This window comes from Tupaia chinensis, unplaced genomic scaffold (assembly GCF_000334495.1).
Source record: "Tupaia chinensis unplaced genomic scaffold, TupChi_1.0 Scaffold144952_1, whole genome shotgun sequence".
Taxonomy (NCBI): Eukaryota; Metazoa; Chordata; class Mammalia; order Scandentia; family Tupaiidae; genus Tupaia; species Tupaia belangeri.
The window spans coordinates 3,570,944-3,594,587 of NW_006204812.1; the positions used below are offsets into that span (position 1 = coordinate 3,570,944).

The 23,644-nt window shown below is 40.7% G+C and overlaps 1 protein-coding gene across 1 annotated transcript in view; it reads left to right on the plus strand.

The window, feature by feature from the left end:
• APOB (apolipoprotein B) overlaps nucleotides 1–20,641 on the plus strand; it is a gene marked incomplete at its 5' end in the record, with an annotated part of 42,605 nt that extends 21,964 nt beyond the window's left edge. Inside the window, 12 exon segments of the mRNA XM_027767947.1 lie at nucleotides 1,239–1,424; nucleotides 2,254–2,375; nucleotides 3,667–3,877; nucleotides 4,816–4,991; nucleotides 5,106–5,293; nucleotides 5,767–5,912; nucleotides 8,375–8,748; nucleotides 9,231–16,781; nucleotides 17,172–17,286; nucleotides 17,380–17,563; nucleotides 18,715–20,038; nucleotides 20,041–20,641. Coding sequence (XP_027623748.1) covers nucleotides 1,239–1,424; nucleotides 2,254–2,375; nucleotides 3,667–3,877; nucleotides 4,816–4,991; nucleotides 5,106–5,293; nucleotides 5,767–5,912; nucleotides 8,375–8,748; nucleotides 9,231–16,781; nucleotides 17,172–17,286; nucleotides 17,380–17,563; nucleotides 18,715–20,038; nucleotides 20,041–20,354 — 10,891 coding nt within the window.
• Between the last annotated feature and the right edge of the window lie 3,003 nt (nucleotides 20,642–23,644).

Below are 23,644 nucleotides of genomic sequence, written 5' to 3' on the forward strand. Positions count from 1 at the left end.
AAAGAGGAGAATCAAAGGAAGGTTCTGGATTGCCTATCTTCAGACTAGCCTAGACTCACTAAATACCCTTTCCTCTACTTTCTACATTTTAGTAAATTGTTCTGTCTCTTTCCACATTGAGATTTGATTAAGACCTACTGGCCAATCAGCTGTTATTAAGTTGTGGGTTTTTGTTGTTTATTTGCCTGTTTGTTGGCTGGTTGATTTGTTTTTAGAATAAAGAAACACTAGTTCTAGAGAAATTAACCTCAGCAAATGAACATCCCACCCCCCACCCACCCCAGCCAGGAACAATACCAAAGGACATACTGATTTATGATAGTTAGCTCAGTGGATAAAGCATGAAACTCTTAATCTCATAATTATGGGATGCAGCCTCTGATTTTTTATTTTCAATGATGTCTTCAACCACTGACTTCCCTCAATTTCCATATTTTGGGAACCATGTGTTCACTCAAAAATAGTGGTTAATTGCCTAATATGTACCAAGCATGTCAAGTGAGATACACAAGGTCCTTCCAGAGCCAAAGTGTACAGGGAAGACATATGATTAAGTAGTAACAAAGTGAGGGTTTAGAGGCAGTGTTAAAGTATTAGAAATTACATATCATGTGGCCTGTGGTAGCCGGAGAAAGCCTTCTGAAACAGGTACATTGAGCTGATATCTGATGGCTGTGTCCAATTATGCAGGCAAAGAAAGCTTAATGGCCTGAAGGAAAACAAATGTGGTTCAATGAAGTGGAAAAAGTTTGACTTGGTCAAGTGCACAGGGATGTGGCAGGCCTTGTAACCCATCGAGATGAGTTTGGAGGGAGAAAAGACTCACACATGTTAAATACCAGAGGAAGAAACCAGTAGAGAGTAAGAGATTGCAAATGAAAGAGAGAGAGGATTCCCTGATCCTGCATTATTTGGGAGAAGGTGCACACCTCATTTCAGGTCCCAGTGATCAGTTATTTAAAACCCCTGAGCCTCTGTGTCATTGTAAACTGAAAATCCTGTGCTTACAGGAATTATAAGTGACAAATGTAAAGTACTCAGAGCAATATCTGAAATGTAATACTCACTCTGGTGGTTAGTCATGTTAACGGTCTTCCTATTGTTCTCAAATAAATTTGAGGTGGGGGTGGACAGATGGGAGAAACAGAAAAGATTAAAGGAGCATTTACATGACAAAATTAGTAGTGTTCGTTTCAACTCATGACTTGCAGATACTCAGGTTGTTTTCCTTTCTTCACCAGCAACACATTGCATCTGGTATCTACCACCAAAACGGAAGTGATCCCACCTCTAATTGAAAACAGACAGTCCTGGTCAACCTGCAAGCCCCTATTTACTGGCATGAACTACTGCACCACCGGTGCTTACTCCAACGCCAGCTCCATAGACTCTGCCTCTTACTATCCACTGACTGGAGACACCAGGTAGAGATGCTCAATGCCTAGCCCAGTATCTGCTGTGTCACTAGCCTTAGAGGTTTATACCACCTCTTGGGTATTTAAAGCAGTGGTTTTCTGATCAGCACTTTAGATAGTCTTGTTCTATCTTGGGCTCTCAATGAGTAGATGACAGTATAGATTCTGATTTGCTCCTAATTTAGTATCTGTGTTTCTGAGCCTGCAGTCCCAGTGGTATTCTTCCTGGAGCCCACCTACATGCCCAGAGCATTTGCCATGCTTACAGCCCCTTCGTCTCCAGCTCTTGTTTCCACTGCTTGGTTTTAGCTTTGTTAGCACAGCTAGCCAGTTCCCTACTCTGCTTGTCCAAGGCCCAGGAATCCTGGAATCTGCCATTGCCTTGGGCTGTTGAGGGGACTAAAGGGATCATAAAGATTATCCTTGGTTAAGAGCAAGAGACAGGGACCAGCAATTGGCATAATAGCTATGTCACTGGACTCCCATGTAGTCAACCACAGTTCAAATCCCAGACCTGGTGGCTTAAACTCACACCAGGCGTGTGTGCGTGTGTGCCCAAGATCCTGAGAGGAGAATGGAGGAGAAGGGATTGCAGCGTGGCCATCCCCCTGGGGGTGTGGGGGGGTGATTTCTCGCTTTCTGTCTCTCTGTCTCTGTCTTTCTGGTGAACACACACACCCTATAGCAAAAACCTCTCCAAAAATAAAAAAAAAAAAAGCAAAAGACAGTATTAAAATAAGAACCACCTTTTTGTTGCACTTGAGACTGAATTACTTGGGGTTGTCATCACCATCTTCAAAAACTCTAACATTATGCACTGTTTGCATCACATCTCTAGATTTGAGCTGGAACTGAAACCCACAGGAGAGATAGAGCACTATTCTGCCAGCGCAACCTATGAACTCCAGAGAGAGGACAGAGGCTTGGTGGACACGCTGAAGTTTGTAGCTCGGGCAGAAGGTGAGTGTCCAGGAAAGGGCTTCCTTGTCTCTGCCTTTGGTTCAGTCTCAGGACTCACAAGGAGAACACATTTAATTTAACATGTTTAACAGGTGTATTTTAAGTTTATTTACTTTTTCAATGAGTGAGAGAGAGAGAGAGAGAAAGAGAGCACCCTCAACAGGGTCTTGGTGCTGTGAGCCACACCTAGCCTCAGCCAGCCCTGTATCATGGGCATGTGCATGCCCAGTACACTCAGGGAGGTCTTCAGGCACAAACTCAGAACCTTTCCACTTGGGTCAGCCTTGCAGAGCATTGTGTTATATCTCTGTGCTGCCATCTGGCCCTATATTTAACAAATATTGTCTGCTCAGGGTGCCAGGCCTGCTGTAAGAGCTAGTTAGAACTATGAAAATGGAGTTGCCGTTCCCTAAGGTGCTAAGGGGGACTAGGGTAGCATATTTAAGAGACCAGGCTCATCTAGGTGTTCACTTTGGAAGGTGTTTTTATGTAGCTACAGCATGTCACAAAATTTAACTAGAAACACACACACACACACACAGGAAAAAGCAGTGAGGGATATATACTGAAAAAACTATTGTTTCGTAAAAAAACAGTTTTACAAAGATATAAAATAAGTGAACCCATGAATTGAAGGAAACTTGGAAATCTTGTTACAAATGAAGCAGGAGTCAAGAAGAGGGGAGCCCAGGACCGGTGTGGCAAAGAACCAGACAGGTGTCTAGAGTAATACAGAGGTGTCATGTCTGCCTAAGCTAAAAGGACTTCAAGCCCTTCCTGTTGCCCGAATATGCAAATATTCTCCACTTCAGGACCTTTGAGTTTCTAGCCCTCTTCCTAGAAAGCTCTGCTCCCAGAACTTGACATGGCTCAGTGCCTCTCTCCATCCTGACCCTGACCTATAGATGCCCTTACTGGAGAGAACTTTTCTACTACCTCTTTCTTTGGGTCTCATATACTGTTTTACTTTTCTTCATAGCATCTGTTACCATCTGACATAGGTAATTTACTTGTTTATTGTCTGTATACCCCTTCCCACTAGAACATATGCTCTGTGAGGGAAAGCGCACCCCAGTGCCAAGAATAATGCCTAGTGTAGAATAGGCAATCAATAAGCAGTTGCAAATTAAATGACTATATGAACATCAATGAGTTAAACATTGAAGGTAATCCCGGACCACGTCCTCCTATCAGCATATCAAATACTTGGGTTTTCTCTGTCTTTTCTGCTCCTTTCTTCCAAAACATAATGCCTTATCACACATTTCTTTATTCACTTACATACTTTCAGGTGTGAAGCAGACTGAGGCTATTATGATGTTCAGATACAATCGAGAGAGGATGACTTTGTCCAGTGAAATCCAAATTCCAGATTTAGATGTTGACCTTGGAACAGTCCTCAGAATTAGTGATGATTCTGCTCAGGACAAAAAGTCTTATAAACTCACCCTGGACATTCAGAACAAGAAGATCACCGAGGTCACTCTCATGGGCCACATAAGGTAAGAACAGCTCAGAGTAATCTAACCAGAGCAGTGGATCTGGTAGCTCTTTCAATTCTTCTCCAGACTTTTTTTTTTTAACATCCAGTCACTGTGTATCATTACAGCATACCAAATGAATTTTCCCATCCTGAATGCACTATATATTGGTTTAATCAAAGATATTACCATACATATCATCAACAAATAATTTCCCATTTTTGTGTCCCTTAAATGTTTTTCTTCTTTCTTCTACTGACTCCTTCCCTCTCACCCTCCCGCATTGCCCACCCTCCTCCCACACTGTCTCTAGTATTTACAGTTCTTCTCCATGCCTTTATACCTTCCAGTCCTTCACTTTTTGCCATAAAGTGCAGGCATTCTTCTCTGGCTTTAAATCCAACCAAGGCACATGTGTCTCTGGTGTTCAATCTGAGTAACAGATACATCCTTCAACGTTTTGACCCTCTGTATATGACCAGTGGGTCTTGGGTGTTCAGTGGGTCTTCTACTGTTTATCAGGCACTTAGCATTCATTTGTCAAGCGTTGTGTTGATATGTTAAAGAAATTATGCCAAGGATCAGCCAATAGCATGGTGATTAAGGCAGCAGAATCCCACACGGCTGACTGTGCAGTCTCAGTGGCTTGAAAAACACACCAGGCATGTGTGCATACCTGCCACATGCAGGAGAACGAAATCCCAAGAAGAGAATGAAGAAGGGATCGCGGCATGGCATACCATCCTGGATCCAAAGTGGTTTCCCTCTGTGCCTCCATGCAAAGTCCTGAATTTGCATTTAATTTTAGCTTTAGCAGTTAATGAGTTTCCTCAAAGGTCATTCCTCTGAGTCATTTTTGTCTCATTTTTATCACCACAAATGGAATTTTTAACTGTCATTCTCCTTACCTCCTTGACATGGACAAAATCCTTAATGCCAACTGATTTCCTTTTCAATAGCTGTGACATGAAAGAAAAAGGCAAAATCAAAGGTGTTATTTCCATACCCCGTTTGCAAGCAGAAGCCAGAAGTGAGATCCTCATGCACTGGTCACCCATAAAAATGCTCCTCCAAATGTACTCGTCTGCTACCGCTTACGGCTCAACAATTTCCAAGAGGGTCGCGTGGCGTTATGGTATGTGCCTCTTCCTTGACGTGAGCTCCTCAGCTGTGCTCCAGTGCAGGTGTGGAGAGCCTCGCTACAGGCTGACCTAGCACCACTGACAACTAATCACATGTGCATTTTCAGATGAAGAGAAGATTGAATTTGAATGGAACACGGGCACCAACGTGGATACCAAAAAAGTGGCTTCCAATCTTCCTGTGGCTCTCTCTGATTATCCTAGAAGCTTGCAAATGTATGCCAGCAGTCTCTTGGACCACAGAATTCCTCAAACAGACATGACTTTCCGGCACATGGGCTCCAAGTTAATAGTTGTAAGTATAAATCAGCCAGCCGATGAATACTTGGTTATATTTACTCATTACATCTGCAGCTCTGAGTTAGCCACAGGAGTTTATCCAAAGGTGTATAAGGCATGCTTCCTGGTCCCAGGGAATTCCTGTGGGGGAGAGAAACATGCATGCATGTGTCGTTATCCAGTTATATGAAACTGTATGTGATAAATACCCAGCAAATTGTACCAAGCAGAAGAGTTGGCTGTGCCTAAAAGTATCAAAGGAAGTTTCAGGACATTGACTGGGCATCTATGTTATATTTCTTTCATAAAATGCAGCGAGAGATCTGTGACTGGCAACCAAAATTCATCATTTTTCTTGATTGATTTTTTTATCTCAGTGCATCATCCTGCCTAATAACTGATCTATCAAATCCAATTGTCACCTAAAGTGAATTGTACTTTGAGCCTCAATGATGCCCATTACCCTAAAAGCCTTCTATCATGTCATAGGCAACAAACGCATGGCTTCAGAAGGTATCTGGTAATCTTCCTTATGCCGAGACTTTGCAAGATCACCTCAGTGGCCTCAAGGAGTTAAACCTCCAGCAAATGGGATTGCCAGACTTCCACATCCCAGAAAACCTCTTCTTAAAAAGGTAAAGAAAAATAAAATCAAGCAAAGTACATGGAAGATTTCACTTAACATGATTTTGGACTTTTTTAAATCTAAAATGTTTAAGGGAGATAATAGAAACCTTTTAAAGACATTAATACCTGTAGTATAAACAGCAGGCACTTTTGCATAAAGTAAGAATGTGAATGCCAACCCAGTCTGGAGAACCCTAAGAGAGTTGAGATTTTGGTACTTTCACTGTAAGTTATTTTATTCACTACAACCTGAATCTGAAAGCCATTCAGCTTTTTTCTGTTATAAGTAAACACCCACATTTTTGTTCTAGATCAGGATATGCTCACCATTTTTCGTGAAGAATTCAAAAATAGCTGGAGGATTATTGAGCACAGCCTTGCTGTTTGCTAGGGAGGATCAGAACGGCCATTGAACAATGAATAAAGAAGCATTCTAAGAGAAGCTTTCAGTTTAGCAACATAACCTAATTAATCCTCACAGGGAAGGGAAGTCAGATTCCAACTGCTTGGTCTATTTCTGTGTTTATAAAACTACATGTAATGTTTCGATTGCTTAATTTCATGAAAATAAAAACCAGAGCATGAGCTGGAAAGATTATAGGCCTTTCTAGGTTGACTGCTCTCAGTATCGTCCTCAGGGTTAAGAAGACAAGTGGCCTGTGTCACATGGGCTTTTCTGAGGTCCATGGCTGAGCTGCAAAGTTGAACAGAGCAGATAATTGTGAAAGGGCTTATGTCTGCCAAAACAGGCATCTAGGCAAAACCTATCAAACTTAAGAGAAAAGGAGGCAGCTCCTGAGGACCCAGGGACCTTTCTTCGCTACGTTGTTTCTGACCAACAGTCTTCTCTGCTATTCTGAAAAGACAGAGCTGCAGAACTTTAGAATCAGACAGGGTCAAGTGTTCTCAGTCACCCTCCCATTGGTTGTCAGCATCCTGGCAAGGCGGCACCCAGCCCGTTAGAATGAAGTAATGAGCAGTTTGTTTATCACAGTTAAATACTATGGTCCTGCCTTTCTCTTTTCTCTGTAAGTTACCATCATGGTCCCTTGTATGTGTATAATATTGAAAAGATTGCAAAGTGATTTGAGGTATTTTTTCACATTTGACATCCAAGGCCAGCTCTGTGAGGTCAGCAGAAAGGATGCTATTATCCCTGTGAGGTAGATAGCATCACTGAAACCCAGAGAGGGTTTTCACTTAGAGAAGATCACCAATTAATGGAAAAACTAAAGCTGTCATCCAAGTTCACTGTATGCCACACCTCTGTGCTTTCCACACACCCTGTTACCTCAGTCAGTTTACAAAGATGCATCAGGTGTCCCCTGCGTGCAAAACCCCAAACTATTGGGTTGTTGGAAAAGTCATGATGTATTTTTGCATAGAAAAATATGTCATGGCTTTTCTAATGACACAATAGGTAAGGCAAAACCTATCAAACTTAAGAGAAAAGGAGGCAGCTCCTGAGGACCCAGGGACCTTTCTTCGCTACGTTGTTTCTGACCAACAGTCTTCTCTGCTATTCTGAAAAGACAGAGCTGCAGAACTTTAGAATCAGACAGGGTCAAGTGTTCTCAGTCACCCTCCCATTGGTTGTCAGCATCCTGGCAAGGCGGCACCCAGCCCGTTAGAATGAAGTAATGAGCAGTTTGTTTATCACAGTTAAATACTATGGTCCTGCCTTTCTCTTTTCTCTGTAAGTTACCATCATGGTCCCTTGTATGTGTATAATATTGAAAAGATTGCAAAGTGATTTGAGGTATTTTTTCACATTTGACATCCAAGGCCAGCTCTGTGAGGTCAGCAGAAAGGATGCTATTATCCCTGTGAGGTAGATAGCATCACTGAAACCCAGAGAGGGTTTTCACTTAGAGAAGATCACCAATTAATGGAAAAACTAAAGCTGTCATCCAAGTTCACTGTATGCCACACCTCTGTGCTTTCCACACACCCTGTTACCTCAGTCAGTTTACAAAGATGCATCAGGTGTCCCCTGCGTGCAAAACCCCAAACTATTGGGTTGTTGGAAAAGTCATGATGTATTTTTGCATAGAAAAATATGTCATGGCTTTTCTAATGACACAATAGGTATAGCTAGAAGACAGTAACTGCGTAATGTTTAGTCCTTTCTCCCAGGAAGACATCATGGAGTCACCAGCCAATAAACAATCACAAATTACTTAAGCAGAATTATTGCATGTTCTTTTAGTTACATGTAAGAGAGTATAGGAGCAAGAGAAATTAACTATGACTTTAATGGAGTGGTAATGGTGAGAAGTGGCTCTTAGGAGGCTTTTGAAAGGGTTTGAGTGCTTTGCAGGTGGAGGTCAAAGCAGAAGGGTTCCAGGCATTGGGAGGATCAAGAGTTGGTTTGGGAATGGGGCACATGCAATATTTCTTGGAAAGTCAGAGGGTAGAGAACCTCAAAATCTTCAGACTATGGGAATATTGTCTTTGTTGTTCATTGCAGTGATGGCCGGGTCAAATATACTTTGAACAAGAACAGTGTGAAGATTGAGATTCCTTTGCCTTTTGGTGGCAAATCCTCCAAAGATCTAAAGATGTTTGAGACTCTTCAGACACCAGCCCTCAACTTCAAATCTGTGGGACTCTACCTACCATCTCGAGAGTTCCAAGTCCCCACTTTCACAATTCCCAAGTTCTACCAACTGCGAGTGCCTCTCTTGGGTGTTCTAGACCTCTCCACAAATGTCTACAGCAACCTGTACAACTGGTCTGCCTCCTACACTGGTGGCAACACCAGCACAGACCACTTTAGCCTTCAAGCTCAATACCACATGAAGGCTGACTCTGTGGTGGACCTGCTTTCCTATAATGTACAAGGTGAGTTCTCAGATAAAAGGTACACAGGACTAATTCATTGCAGGCTCTGATAGAAAATTTTCCTCTAGGGGAAAAAGGGCTTAGGCTTTCTTATAGATTTTTCCTTGCTATATAAAAGTCTCTTCACTCATTCAACTAATAGCAATATTTATTAAATGTATAATATATACATATTAAATAGTCTACTAGGCAGTAACCAAAAAAAGCAGGCAGGTAAATCAGTATTTATAATTCCAGGTGTTTAAGTGTAAGGTACAATGGAAGTACTTGATAGAGAACCCACCAAGGTCTGCGGTGGTCAAGGAAGGCTTCCTAGAGGAATGCCTTTTGCTATCAGATTTTATATCTTCATTATAGTTGGAGGAAACTAGTGTCCAACTGACACAGACACATGGGACTTTAGTATTGAAACCCTTTCAATGTAAAGATTGTTCTGGAAATGTATTGCTTAATTTAATTGATTTCTTTCATTTTTATATTAGGATCTGGAGAAACAACATATGACCACAGGAACACATTTACATTGTCATGTGATGGATCTCTACACCACAAATTTTTAGATTCAAATATCAAATTCAGCCACGTGGAAAGAGTTGGAAACAACCCTGCTTCAAAAGGCTTACTGACCTTTGATGCATCTAGTGCCTGGGGACCACAGATGTCGGCTTCAGTTCATCTGGACTCAAAAAAGAAACAGCATTTGTATGTCAAAGAGGTCAAGGTTGATGGACAGTTCAGAGCCTCTTCGTTCTATGCCGAAGGCACATATGATCTGTCTTATCAAAGAGATACTGCCACTGGCCAACTAAGTGGAGAGTCCAACCTGAGGTTTAATTCCTCCTACCTCCAGGGCACCAACCAGGTAATAGGAAGATATGAAGATGGAACCCTTTCCCTCACCTCCACCTCTGATCTGCAAAGGGGCATCTTTAAAAACACTGCTTCCTTGAAATATGAGAACTATGAGCTGACTCTGAAATCTGATACCAACGGAATGTATGAGGACTTTGCCACTTCAAACAAGGTGGATCTGACCTTCTCTAAGCAAAATGCATTGCTCCGTTCTGAGTATCAGGCCAATTACAAATCATTGAGGCTCTTCACCTTGCTTTCTGGATCACTAAATTCCCATGGCCTTGAATTAAATGCTGTCATCTTGGGCACTGACAGAGTTAACAGTGGTGCTCACAAGGCAACACTAAGAATTGTCCAAAGTGGAATATCCACCAGCGCAACAACCAACTTGAAGTATAGTCCCCTGTTGCTAGAGAATGAGCTGAATGCAGAGCTTGGCCTCTCTGGGGCATCTTTGAAATCAACCACAAATGGCCGATTCAAGGAACACAATGCAAAATTTAGTCTAGATGGAAAAGCCACTCTCTCAGAGGTATCATTGGGAAGTGCTTATCAGGCCATGATTCTGGGTGTCGACAGCAAAAACATCCTTGACTTCAAAATCAACCAGGAAGGACTTAGGTTGTCAAACGACATAATGGGATCATACGCAGATATGAAACTTGACTACACAAACAGTCTGGCCATTGCAGGTCTATCATTGGACTTCTCTTCGAAACTTGACAACATCTACAGCTCTGACCAGTTTTATAAGCAAAATTTTAATTTGCAGCTACGGCCGTTTTCTCTCATCACTACCTTAAACAGTGACCTGAAATACAATGCTTTGGATCTGACCAATAGTGGAAAGTTACGGCTTGAACCCCTGAAGCTGAATGTGGGTGGGAACCTGAAAGGAGCCTACCAAAACAATGAAATAAAACACATCTACACCATTTCTTATGCTGACCTGTCAGCTAGTTATAAAGCTGACACTATAGCTAAGGTTCAAGGTGTGGAGTTTAGCCACCGACTCAGTACAAACATTGCCGGGCTGGCTTCAACCATTGACATCAGTACAAACTGTAATTCAGACTCGCTGCATTTCAGCAATGTTTTCCGTTCTGTGATGGCACCATTTACCATGACCATTGATGCACATACAAATGGCAATGGGAAGCTGGTTCTTTGGGGAGAACACACAGGGCAGTTGTATAGCAAATTCCTGTTGAAAGCAGAACCTCTGGCCTTTACTTTCTCTCATGATTACAAAGGATCCACCAGTCACCATCTCATGTCCAGGGAAAGCATCAGTACAACTCTTGATCACAAAGCCAAAGCCCTGCTTACTCCAGCTGAGCAGACAGGCACATGGAAACTCAAGACCCAATTGAACAACAATGAATACAGCCAGGACTTTGATGCTTACAACACCAAAGACAAAATTGGTGTGGAGCTGAACGGACGAGTCCTGGCTGACCTCACTCTGCTAGACTACCCAATTAACGTACCATTTTTACACCATGAGCCCATCAATGTCATTGATACTTTAGAGCTGAGAGATGCTATCAGCAAGCCCCAAGAATTCACAGTGGTTGCTGTTGTAATGTATGATAAGAACCAAGATGTTCACACCATCAACCTTCCATTCTTCCAAACTCTGCCAGAATATTTTGAGAGAAATCGAATGGTAATTATAACTTCTCTGGAAACCATACAGAAAGAACTGAAACGTATCAATATTGATCAGTTTGTGGAGAAATACAAAACGGCCCTGGGCAAATTCCCACAGCAAGTTAATGATTATCTGAAAACACTGAATTGGGAGAGACAAGTTACAAGTGCCAAGGAGAAACTAATTACTTTGGCCAAAAAATACAGAATTACAGAAAATGATCTACAAATTGCATTAGATCGTGCCAAAGTCAATTTTAATGAAAAAATATCTCAACTACAGACATATGTGATACAATTTGATCAGTATATTAAAGATAATTATGATATCCATGATTTTAAAACAGCTGTTGCTAAGATTATTGACCAAATCATTGAAAAATTAAAAATTCTCGATGAACGTTATCATATTCGTGTAAATGTAGTAAGAATAATCCATGATATACATTTGTTTATTGAAAACATTGATTTTAATAAACTTGGAACTAGTACTGCATCTTGGGTTCAAAACGTAGATACTAAGTATCAAATCAAAATCCAGATACAAGAAAAACTGCAGCAACTCAAGACACAGATTCAGAATATAGACATTCAGCACTTTGCAGAAAAGTTAAAACAGCAAGTCGAGGCTATCGATGTCAGAGTGCTTTTAGATCGCTTGAGAACTACAATTCCATTTCAAAGAATACAGGACATTATCGAGTCTGTCAAACATTTCGTTACAAGTCAGATTGAAGGTTTTGAAGTAACTGAGAAAATCAGTGCTTTCGGAGACTTCTTCCACAAAGTCATTAAGACATATGAAATAGACCAACAGATCCAAATGTTGATGAATAAATTTGTACAGTTGACCCACCGAAACAAATTGAAGGAAACTGTTCAGAAGCTAACCATTGTCCTACAACGAATTGAGATAAAATACTACTTTGAGAAACTCGTGGGGTTTATTGATGATGCTATCGAGCAGCTTAAAGCATCATCTTTTAAAAATTTTATTGAAGAAGTAAACAAATTCCTTGACACGTTGGTACAAAAACTAAAGTCATTTGATTACCACCAGTTTGTAGATGAAACCAACACCAAAATCCGTGAGATAACTCAGAGACTCAATGATGAAATTCAGGCTCTGAGACTACCACAGAAAGTTGAAGCTCTAAAACTATCTATAGAAGACATCAAGGAGGTAGTCAAAACCTGTCTGGAATACCTAGAGGACACCGAACTAACTTTTCTTGTCAGTTGGTTACATGATGTTTCAAGTTCAGCATCTTTGGTTCAAATGAAAGCCAAATTCCTAGACACCCTAGAAGACACACGAGACCGAATGTATCAAATGGACATTCAACATGAACTTGAAAGATACCTGTCTCTGATAGGCCAGGTTTATAGCACACTTGTCACCTATATTTCTGACTGGTGGAGTCTTGCTGCTAAGAACCTTACTGACTTTGCCGAGCAGTATTCTATCCAAGAGTGGGCTGAAAATGTGAAAACATTGGTAGAACAAGGGTTTACTGTTCCTGAAATCCAGACCATTCTCGGAACCATGCCTGCCTTTGAAGTCAGTCTTCGTGCTCTTCAGGAAGCTACCTTCCAGACTCCTGTCTTCATAGTCCCCCTGACAGATCTGAGGATTCCATCAGTCCAGATAAACTTTAAAGAGTTGAAGGATATAAAAATCCCATCCAAGTTTTCCACACCAGCATTTACTATCCTCAATACCTTGCACATTCCTTCTTTTACTGTTGATTTAGTAGAAATAAAAATAAAGATCATCAGAACCATTGACCAAATGCTAAACAGTGAACTGCAGTGGCCACTTCCAGAAGTGAATCTGAGGGACCTGAAGATGGAGGACACCCTTCTTGCTAGAATCACTATGCCAGATTTCCATTTACCTGAAATCACAATTCCAGAATATATAATCCCAAATCTAGACCTTAAAGATTTTCAAGTGCCTGACATTTACATACCAGAATTCCAGCTTCCCCACATCTCACATACAATCGAAGTCCCTACTTTTGGCAAGCTGTATACCATTTTGAAAATTCAATCTCCCCTTTTCACATTAGATGCAAAAGCTGACATACAGAATGTAACTACTTCAGTGAACAAAGCAGAGATGACTGCTACCATCACTGCCAAAGGAGAGTCCAAGTTGGAAGTTCTCAATTTTGATTTTCAAGCTAATGCTCAACTCTCAGACCCTCAGGCTGATCCACTGGTTCTGAAGGAATCCATGAAGTTCTCGAGCAAGTACCTGAGAACAGAGCAAAAGAGTGAGATGCTATTTTTGGAAAATGCTATTGAGGGGAAATCAGATGCAGTGGCAAGTTTACACACAGAAAAGAATACAGTGGAGCTGAGTCATAGTGTGATCGTCAGGGTAAACAATCAGCTCACCCTGGACAGCAACACAAAGTACGTCCACAAATTGAACATCCCAAAACTGGACATCTCCAGTCAGGCTGACCTGCGCAATGAAATCAAGGCATTGTTGAAAACCAGACATATAGCATGGACTTCTTCTGGAACAGGATCATGGAAATGGGCCTGCCCCAAATTCTCAGATGAGGGAACACATGAGTCGCAAGTTAGCTTCACTGTGGAAGGACCCATCACTTCCTTTGGATTGTCTAATAAGATCAATAGCAAACACCTGAGGGTAAATCAAAACTTGGCTTATGAATCTGGCTTCTTCAACTTTTCTAAATTTGAAATTCAGTCACAAGTCGAATCCCAGCATGTGGGTCGCAGCGTTCTAACTGCAAAAGGCACCACCCTGCTTAGAGAAGGAAAGGCAGAAATAACTGGCAACCATGATGCTCATTTAAATGGAAAAGTGATTGGAACTTTGAGAAATTCTCTCTTCTTTTCAGCACAGCCATTTGAGATTACTGCATCCACAAATAATGAGGGGAATTTGAAAGTTAGTTTTCCATTAAAGTTGACAGGGAAAATAGACTTCCTGAATAACTATGCACTGTTTTTGAGTCCTAGTGCCCAGCAAGCAAGTTGGCAAGCAAGTGCCAGGTTCAATCAGTACAAGTACAGTCAAAATTTCTCTGCTGGAAACAATGAGAACAGCATCAAGGCCCACATAGGAATGAATGGAGAGGCCAACCTGGATTTCTTAAACATCCCTTTAACAATTCCTGAAATGAATCTACCTTATACAACACTTACAACTCCCCCACTGAAAGATTTCTCCTTATGGGAAAAAACAGGCTTGAAGGAGTTCTTGAAAACAACCAAGCAATCATTTGATTTAAATATAAGGGCTCAGTATAAGAAAAACAAAGACAAGAATCCCATCGTAGTTCCACTGGGTGTGTTTTATGAGTTTGTTGACTCCTTTGACAGGCATTTTGAGAAAGTCAGAAAGAATGCATTAGACTTTCTCATCAAATCTTATAATGAGGCCAAAGTTAAGTTTGATAAGTACAAAGCTGAAAAATCCCTCAACGAGCTCCCCAGGACCTTTCAGATTCCTGGGTACACTATTCCTGTTGTCAATGTCGAAGTGTCTTCATTCACAGTAGAGATGTTGGCATTCAGCCATGTAATCCCCAAAGCAATCAGCACTCCTGGTGTCACCATCTTGGGTGGCTTCTCTGTGCCTTCATACAGGTTAGAGCTAGAGCTGCCCAACCTTCGTGTCCCTACAAATCTTTTTAAGCTTTCTCTTCCAGATTTCAAGAAATTAAGTGCTGTAGACAATATTTTCATTCCAGCCATGGGCAACATTACTTATGATTTTTCCTTTAAATCAAGTGTCATCACGCTCAATACCAATGCTGGACTTTATAACCAATCAGATATTGTTGCACATTTCCTTTCATCCTCTTCATCCGTCATTGATGCACTGCAATACAAATTAGAGGGCACCTCAAGTCTGACAAGAAAAAGAGGGCTGAAGTTAGCCGCAGCTCTGTCTCTGAGTAACAAATTTGTGGAAGGCAGTCATGACAGTACCATTAGCTTAACCAAGAAAAACATGGAAGCATCAGTGACAACAACTGCAAAAGTCCAAGTTCCCATTTTGAGAATGAATTTCAAGCAAGAACTTAATGGAAATATGAAATCAAAACCAACAGTCTTGTCAACCATTGAATTAAAGTATGATTTCAACTCCCCAAAGCTGCATTTTATTGCTAAAGGGGCAGTTGACCACAAGCTCAGTTTAGAAAGCCTCACCTCTTACTTTTCCATTGAGTCCTCTACCAAAGGAGATGTCAAGGGTTCGGTCCTTTCACTAGGATATTCAGGAACTATTGTCAATGAGGCCAGCACTTACTTGAATTCCAAGGGTACTCGGTCTTCAGTGAGGCTGCAAGCAACTTCCAATGTTGATGAAATCTGGAACTTGGAAGTAAAAAAAAGTTTTGCTGGAGAAGTCACTCTCCAGCGCATCTATGCCATTTGGGAATGCAATACAAAAAACCGCTTACTGCTAATGGGCCTCTTTTTCTCAGAAGGAGAACAGGCAAGCAAAGCCACTCTTGAATTTGCCCCATGGGAAATGTTAGCCATTGCTCAGGCTCGAGTAAGACAGCGCAATCCTCTTCTTGATATTTCTGACTTTGTCCTGGAAGTGGGCCTGAATGCTAACACAAAGAACCAGAAGGTCAACTGGAAAAGTCAAGTCGAGTTTCAGCAAAAGTCCCTCCAGAACAGTATACAACTTTCCAATGACAAAGAAGAGCTACGCCTTGATGTTGCAGGATCCTTAAAAGGACACCTATGGTTCCTTAAAAATATCATCCTACCAGTTTATGATAAGAGTTTATGGGATCTCCTAAAACTGGATTTAACCACTGACATTGACAGGAGACACACTCTTCATGCTTCAACTGCCCTTGTGTATACCAAAAACCCCAATGGCTATCCCTTCTCTGTCCCTGTGCAAGAATTGGCTGATACATTCCTTATCCCTGGGCTGAAGCAAAATGGTCTAAATTCAGTTTTTGTCACACCTACCTTTCAAGTACCATTTACAGATCTTCAAATTCCATCCTACAAACTTGACCTCAGTGAAATAAAAGTCTATAAGAAGCTAAGTACCTTACCATTTGCCATCAACCTACCAACACTACCCAAAATAAAATTCCCTAAAATCGATGTGTTAACAAAATATTCTGAACCAGAAGACTCCTCAGTTCCCTTCTTTGAGATAACCGTGCCTACATCTCAGTTAATTGTGGCCCAGTTGACGCTTCCAAAACGTGTTTCAGTTGGCAGTGCTGTTTTGGATCTAAATGAGGTAACCCACATGATTGCAGACTTTGAGTTGCCTACCATCGCCATACCTGAACAGACCATTGAGATCCCTTCCATTACATTCTCTATACCTGCTGGAATTGTCATCCCTTCCTTTGGAGCACTGACTGCACATTTGGAGGTGTCTTCTCCAGCATATAATACCACTTGGAGTGCTGGTTTGAAAAATAATGCAGATCATATTGAAACATTCCTGGATTCCACATGCAACTCAACCATACAGTTCCTGGAATATAAACTAAATGGTAAGAAAATGTCCTGACTCCTCTACTCAATGATCTGTTTTCAATATACATTATAAATGAAACAATTATGTATTTATATGACTAGAAGCACAATTACTCACTATTGCAAGATTTAAAGGGAGAAGGAGATACATATACTCCACACAGGATGATCAAAATATAGAAAATCTGACACTCAAATGAAATGAGTTCAAAGAAAATACAGATTTTTCTGTAATTATTTTATGACTAATCATATCTTCTATTTGCATCTTCTAATGCATGCACATTGCCTGTTTTAGGAATATAGGTAAAATATTTGATTAAGATAGTATTTCCCTGGTTTTCACAATGAAAATGTCTACCTTCTATAGTTACTAATCTAATGAAATATATATCTTTTCTATACAGTTGTGGGAACACACAAAATTGAAGATGGCATGTTAGTCTGTAAGAACAAAGGAACACTTGTACACCAGGACTTCAGTGCAGAATATAAAGAAGATGGCAAATATAAAGGACTTGAGTATGGAGCTCTTATTAATCCCTTTTCAAAATGCTTTATAATTTTTGCCATCTCCATGCCCCTTCCATAATGGCTCATCTTTTCTTCTCTCAGGACCTGGGAAGGAGAGGCTCACCTTGACATCACCAGCCAAGTGTTCACTGATGTCCACCTGCACTACCAAGAAGACGAAAAAAGGATCCTCTCCTCAGCAAGCTCCCCAACCATCGGCACTGTGGGCATGGACTTGGAAGATGACAATGATTTTTTTAAATGGGACTTCTACTATCACCCCCAGGTGAGCCCCATCTAATGGGTTACACACCCTCAAAAGTGGCCAGATAAATTTAATTCCAAACAGGGTGTTCTCTCAGAGGTTTCCTAATGGATGACAGTCAGATGGTGAGCAGGTTCAGAAACTTCTCCACACAGTAATAACAATAAGTTTTTATTGAATTCAATGATTAGACGAAAATATGTCATATTAGCACTGTTATTTTACTATACCTAAATATGAGCAAACTCTGCTGTATTTAGAGTATATTTGTTCAAATAGATATCTGGTATATCTGAGGCTTCAAAATTCTTCCCCAAAATAATATTGTACAATGAGGTCTGTGAAACCCTTCTCGTGCCATTTACAAGTTCTGCCAGGGTCAAATCACAGATGCTATTACCTAGTCCAGCCCAATAGCCTTGTGGTTAAGGGATCCAGACCCCACATGTCTGACCATGGTTCAAATCCTGGCCTCCACAGCTTAAAAAATATGCTAGGCTCCTATGTATGTGTACCAAAATTCCAACAGGATGGAGCAGTGGAGAAGGGATTGTAGAGTGGCCCATGCCCAATTGGGAAGTGCTTTCTCCCTCTGTCTCTGTCTGTCTCTGGTGAGCATATGCACCCTCTAGCAATTAAAAAAGAAACAAGAAAAAAAGCTTCCATTATCCAAAGAGAAGACCTACTCTTGTTCTGTTACTAAAGTCTGTTTTAGGCTTGGAGAATGAGCACTGACATGAGAACTCTGGATCTCTGCTGGGTGGGCTCTGGACATTTTCCTCTTTTGCTATTTGTCTTTTCCTGTCCTTTTCTCACCTTTCTCCTCTACTTCCTTTTCCTTTTTCTTTTCCTCCTCCTTTTCCACTTTCAGTCCTAGGGAAACCTTATGTTAAGTGTTACTGTGTAAATGTCAACATATTTTTTAGCCTCTCTGGGACATGTGATAAACAGGAATTAACAACAGTGAACTTGTTTAACCATAAAACAAACACATGAACTGATATATGAAAGATAAATCTCCTTCAGAATATATGAAAGATTCTCTGATCTTTTTAATTGCTAATGAAGTTTTAACATAGTACATTATGCAATCAGAGTAATTGAAAACATGTTCTTTTCATCTTTTTTTTAATCTTTTTTTTTTTTTTTTTTTTTTTTTTTGCTGGCTTTAGTCCTCTCCGGATAAAAAACTCAGCATAATCAAAACTGAATTGAGGCTCCAGGAATCTAATGATGAAATTCAGATCAAAGTTAACTGGGAAGAAGAAGCTGTTTCTGGATTGCTAAGCTCCCTGAAAGACAGTGTGCCCAAGGCCACAGGGACCCTTTATGATTATGTGGACAAGTACCACCGGGAACACACGGGACTTAATCTGAGAGATGTTCCTTCAAAACTAAGAAGAAGTCTGCAGAACAATGCTGAGTGGGCCTATCAAGGGGCTATGAGGCGAATTGATGAGATGGAAGTGGAGCTCCAGAGAGCAGCCAGTGGTACCACTAGAATCTATGAGGAGTGGAAAAATAAGGCCCAGAATCTGTACCAGGAAATGTTGGCTCAAGAAGGCCAAGACAGTTACCAGAGATTCAAGGATAAGGTGTTTGACAGCTTAATACAAGTTACTCAAGAATACCATAAGATAATCAAGCGTATGATTGAGTCATTCTTTGATTTCCTGAAGCACACCAGATTCCATCTCCTGGGGAAATCTGGGAACTACACTGCCGAAGAACTCAGCAATGTGGCTAGAAGTGAAGTAGGGAAGGCAATGATCCACATCTGTTCAAATATCCGTGTTGGGTCAGGAACATTGTTTTCTTATTTTCAATACCTAGGGAATAAATCTGAATTAATCAATAACCTAACAATTAAATATCCCTTTCATTCATATGACTATAAACTAATGGATATAATCCAGGAGTCTAGTAGACTGTTGGACTCTCTATTACAAGAAGTCGAAAGTGCCCTTGATTACTTTCGATCTCTCGAGACTACAGAGCTGTTAAGTGATATTCAGAATGTTTTACAATCAAGTTTCGACGAGATAGAAGAACAACTTATACACTTAAAGGAGGGGAAACGTACTTACCTTATTACTGCTATCCAATCTGAGATCAATTCAACTGTCTATTATTATATTCCATATGCTTCTGAATTCCTAAAAGGAAACATATACCTTTACCTTGATAAGTTCAATGAACTTGTTGAGAACAAACTTCACGAAGCTTCTGAAGGACTACAGCAAATGCATCAGTACATAAAGGCTCTTCGTGAAGAATATTTTGATCCAAGTGTAGTAGGCTGGTCAGTGAAATATTATGAACTTGAAGAAAAAATTGTCAACCTGATCAAGAGCCTAGTAGTTGCCCTCAAGGACTTCCATTCCAAATACATGGGCAGTGCTACTGGCTTTGCTTCCCAATTATCCAGTCAGGTTGTGCAGTTTGTGTACAGGGATATCCAGGAATATAGTAGCATCCTTGTTGATGTAGATGGGAAAGGGAAGAGAAGATTGCAGAGCTTTCTACTACTGCTCAGGAAATAATTAAAAGTTGGGCTATTAGAATGAAGAAAATCATTTCTGATTACCACCAGCAGTTCAAATACAAGCTGCAGGATGTTTCAGACCAACTCTGTGATTACTATGAAAAATTTATTGCCGAGTCCAAAAGATTGATTGACCTGTCCATTCAGAACTACCACATGTTTCTAAGCTATATCACTGAGTTACTAAAAGAACTGCAATCAGCCACAGTCCATGACAAGAACCTCTACATACAGCTTACTCCAGGAGAACTTACTATGATCTTCTAATTTTTTTTAAAGCAATTCTCAATATTATTCTGTTCCAGTTAAACTTTTACACAGTAGGAAAAAATTCAAACTGCATGCATTAAGAAAACCATGCATTGAGCCAGCAGAGAGCTGACCAGAACCGAAGCACATCTGAACTGGACCTACATAAAGCTGCCCTCAGAACTCTCACAGGTTTGGCCCCAGGGAGATGACATTTTTTTGCAAGTCAACAAAAATCAGAATCAGTTATTTTGCTAAATGTGGGGGTATGGGGAATAAATAAATGGATTCCTTATTGTGTACCATACCGTTCCATTTGGCTCATTCATACTGAAAGACAGTGAAGTGAAGATATTTATGCAAATGATCTGGCATTTCAAAACCACTGAAAGAACATATCATGCATGATTTAAGTGATAGAATGAGAAAAGAAGGGAGAATTTGTGAAGGAAAATATTTTGCCACCTATAATAGAGGTAGTTGATTACATTTGTCAAATGAGAAGGAAAAATGCTTCACAAAGGTCTCCTGTAATTTGATTCTGAGGAGCACCTGATTTGTCCTGTGTTCATACCCCACTGTCCTGGGTCCCCACTGTCCAGTCTGCATTTGTCGGGCACTGTTGTCTGTGGGGCTTTGAGACAAACCAATAGAACCTTTATTTTATACAGCTGGGCAGCAGTGGAGGCTGGATGGCTAGGGAGTCCTATCCCCAAGGGCTTCCTGGCAGTAGGAAACTGAGATGTCTCCTTGCTGCCTTGCCAGGATTCACTCAAGGAAAAGGAACTATGGGGAAAGAAGAATAGGGACATGAATTCCTAATATTTCTGTGACTGAGCATGTATTTTTGCTCTTGAACTTCCTTATTTTCCAAAATGTAAAATCTAACAACTCTTAAGAGTAATCAAAACCCACTTCAAACTCCTGGCTTTCAACATAGGCAACACCTAGTCTCAGCCTTCAAACTGATCTCTATTATGGGAAAGCTGCACAGAATCTGAGTAACAACTTTAACTGCTATCACTGAGAAGGGTAGCTATAAAATGGCACGTTTCTTTCGATGGCATTGGAGAACAAAGGAAGAGTGTAACCTTTGGGGAATAAAAAAATGGAGTGTGGGGGCCAGGAGGTGGCGTAGTAGTTAAGGTGCTGTACTCCCACATAGCCAACCATGGTATGAGTCCCAGACCCAAAGACTTGAAACTCACACCAGGTGCATGTACGTGTATGCCCAAAATCCCAAGAGGAGAATGGAGAAGAAGGGATTATGGCATGGCCATCTCCCCTCGGGGGTGATTTCTCACTTTCTCTGTCTCTCTAATGAGTGCACACAGTCTATAACAAACATCTCTCTAAAAAAAAAAAAATAGAGCATGACCTTTGGGGAATAAAATTTAGATGGCTTTGCTGTCCACATCCTACATGAAGTCTGTTTTGAAAAGAGGTTTTCTATTCCTAAAGATCTTCAATTTCCACCATTCTTTCATAAAACCTTCTATTATCTTGCTAAAGCCCACTATAAAAATGCATAAGCATTACCTGAAAAATGAAACACATAGGGCCAGCTCGTGGCATGGTGGTTAAGGCAGCTGGATACTACACGGCCCACTGCATAGTTTGAGTCCTGGACCCAGAGGCTTGAAAAAACATGCTGGGTGCATGTACATATGCACCTAAAATCCCAAACAGAAGGAGAGATGGAGGAGAAGAAATTTCAGTGTGATCATTCCCCATGGGGGGTGATTTCTCATTTTCCCTTTCTCTCTCTGGCTCTCTGGTGAGTTCATGCACCCTCTGGAAAAATTTAAATTATGTATATGTAGAGAGAGCACCTATTGTTGTCTTCACAGGATTCTTCTGTCTAGAACTAAAAATCTAGAAAGACTATAGGGAGGTGGACTGCATGGTGGTACATGGATCTGGGACTGAAGGGAACTTAGATGAGTTAGATGAGTTGGATGGATGGACAGATGAATGATTGAGCAGAAATATAGAGGGTTCGGTTCTGAAGTTGTGAGGAGGGGAGAAATTAGAAGCAGCAAAAATCTACTGAATGTTTGAACTAAAAGGAGGCCTGAATGGAGGAAATATAATCATAAATTCAAAATGCTCTTGCAAAGACCCAGAGCCCCTTGCCCAGCTCCCTGACCGGGATTCATCTTCTATTCCTCATGTAAGATGCCTGTAACTGCCTTTAAAGGTCTTCATTGTGCTGAATATAGGTGGAAGAAGGGCTCCTTGGGAAAGGTTGGACTTTGCTTTCTCCTCTCTTTGGCCTACTGCATATCAGAGTGAATTACTGGATACATTCCTTATTTGCTTGTAGTTTGGGGAACATATTTTCCCTCTGTGAGCTTCAATGCTCTTACCTATAAAATGGGGATAATATCTGAAAACCCATTGAAATAACAGGTGCGAAATATTTTTTCAACCTTTAGTGTTATGTCTAAACAAAGTATCATTTTTTTATAATTATTTTATCTAACTTTATTTATTCTTATTTATTTATTTAAATTTGACCAGAGGGACAGAGTGAAAGAGAAAGACAGAGAGAGAGGGAAAGTGAAGGAACAAACTGCCAGGTCCAGGACTCAATCCACGCTCAGCCATGTGGGAGTCCAGTGCCCTTAACCACCACACCACTTGCCAGCCCCCAAAGTATCATTATTAGATGATTTTTTTAATGAACTCATGGCAAGGAGAGAAAATGGAAATGCAGAGACCTATCCCGTTCAATGCATGCTTGTTAAACACCTCTATGTGCTAAGCTCTCTGCAGACTCTCTAGAGAAGAGGAAGAGCAATAAAATGCAGTTGTTGGATATCTGTCTATCAATGGTGGAATGTGTTGTCTCTTGAGTGTAAATAAAGAACTATGAGTATTTAAAACAGAAGATTGTGGATCAGGAAGTTTTAATAGAAAAGATTAAAATAGATCTTGAAGATACACAGACTTTGATAAGTAAGAAATTACTGTCTAGGAAGAGAAGATACATGAGCAAAGAAAGGTAGGTGAGACACCATATGTTCAGGACACTGGATTGTCTAGTTAGGCTAGAACACAGGACCATGAAAGGGAGACAGGATTGGAAAAGCAGGTTTGGTGGTATGGCAGAGGGCTTGAAAACTGGAGTGAAAAGTGGTACTCTCTTTGTTGAGGAAGGGCATCAAATGAGAGTTTTTGTGCAGGAAGGTGACTGAGTTGTGGTTTAGGAAAGCCAGTATGGTAATATGCAGAAGGAATTGTAATGGGATGAATCTGTATATGAGGCTGTCCCAGGATCCAGGGAGAAGATGAAGAACACCTCA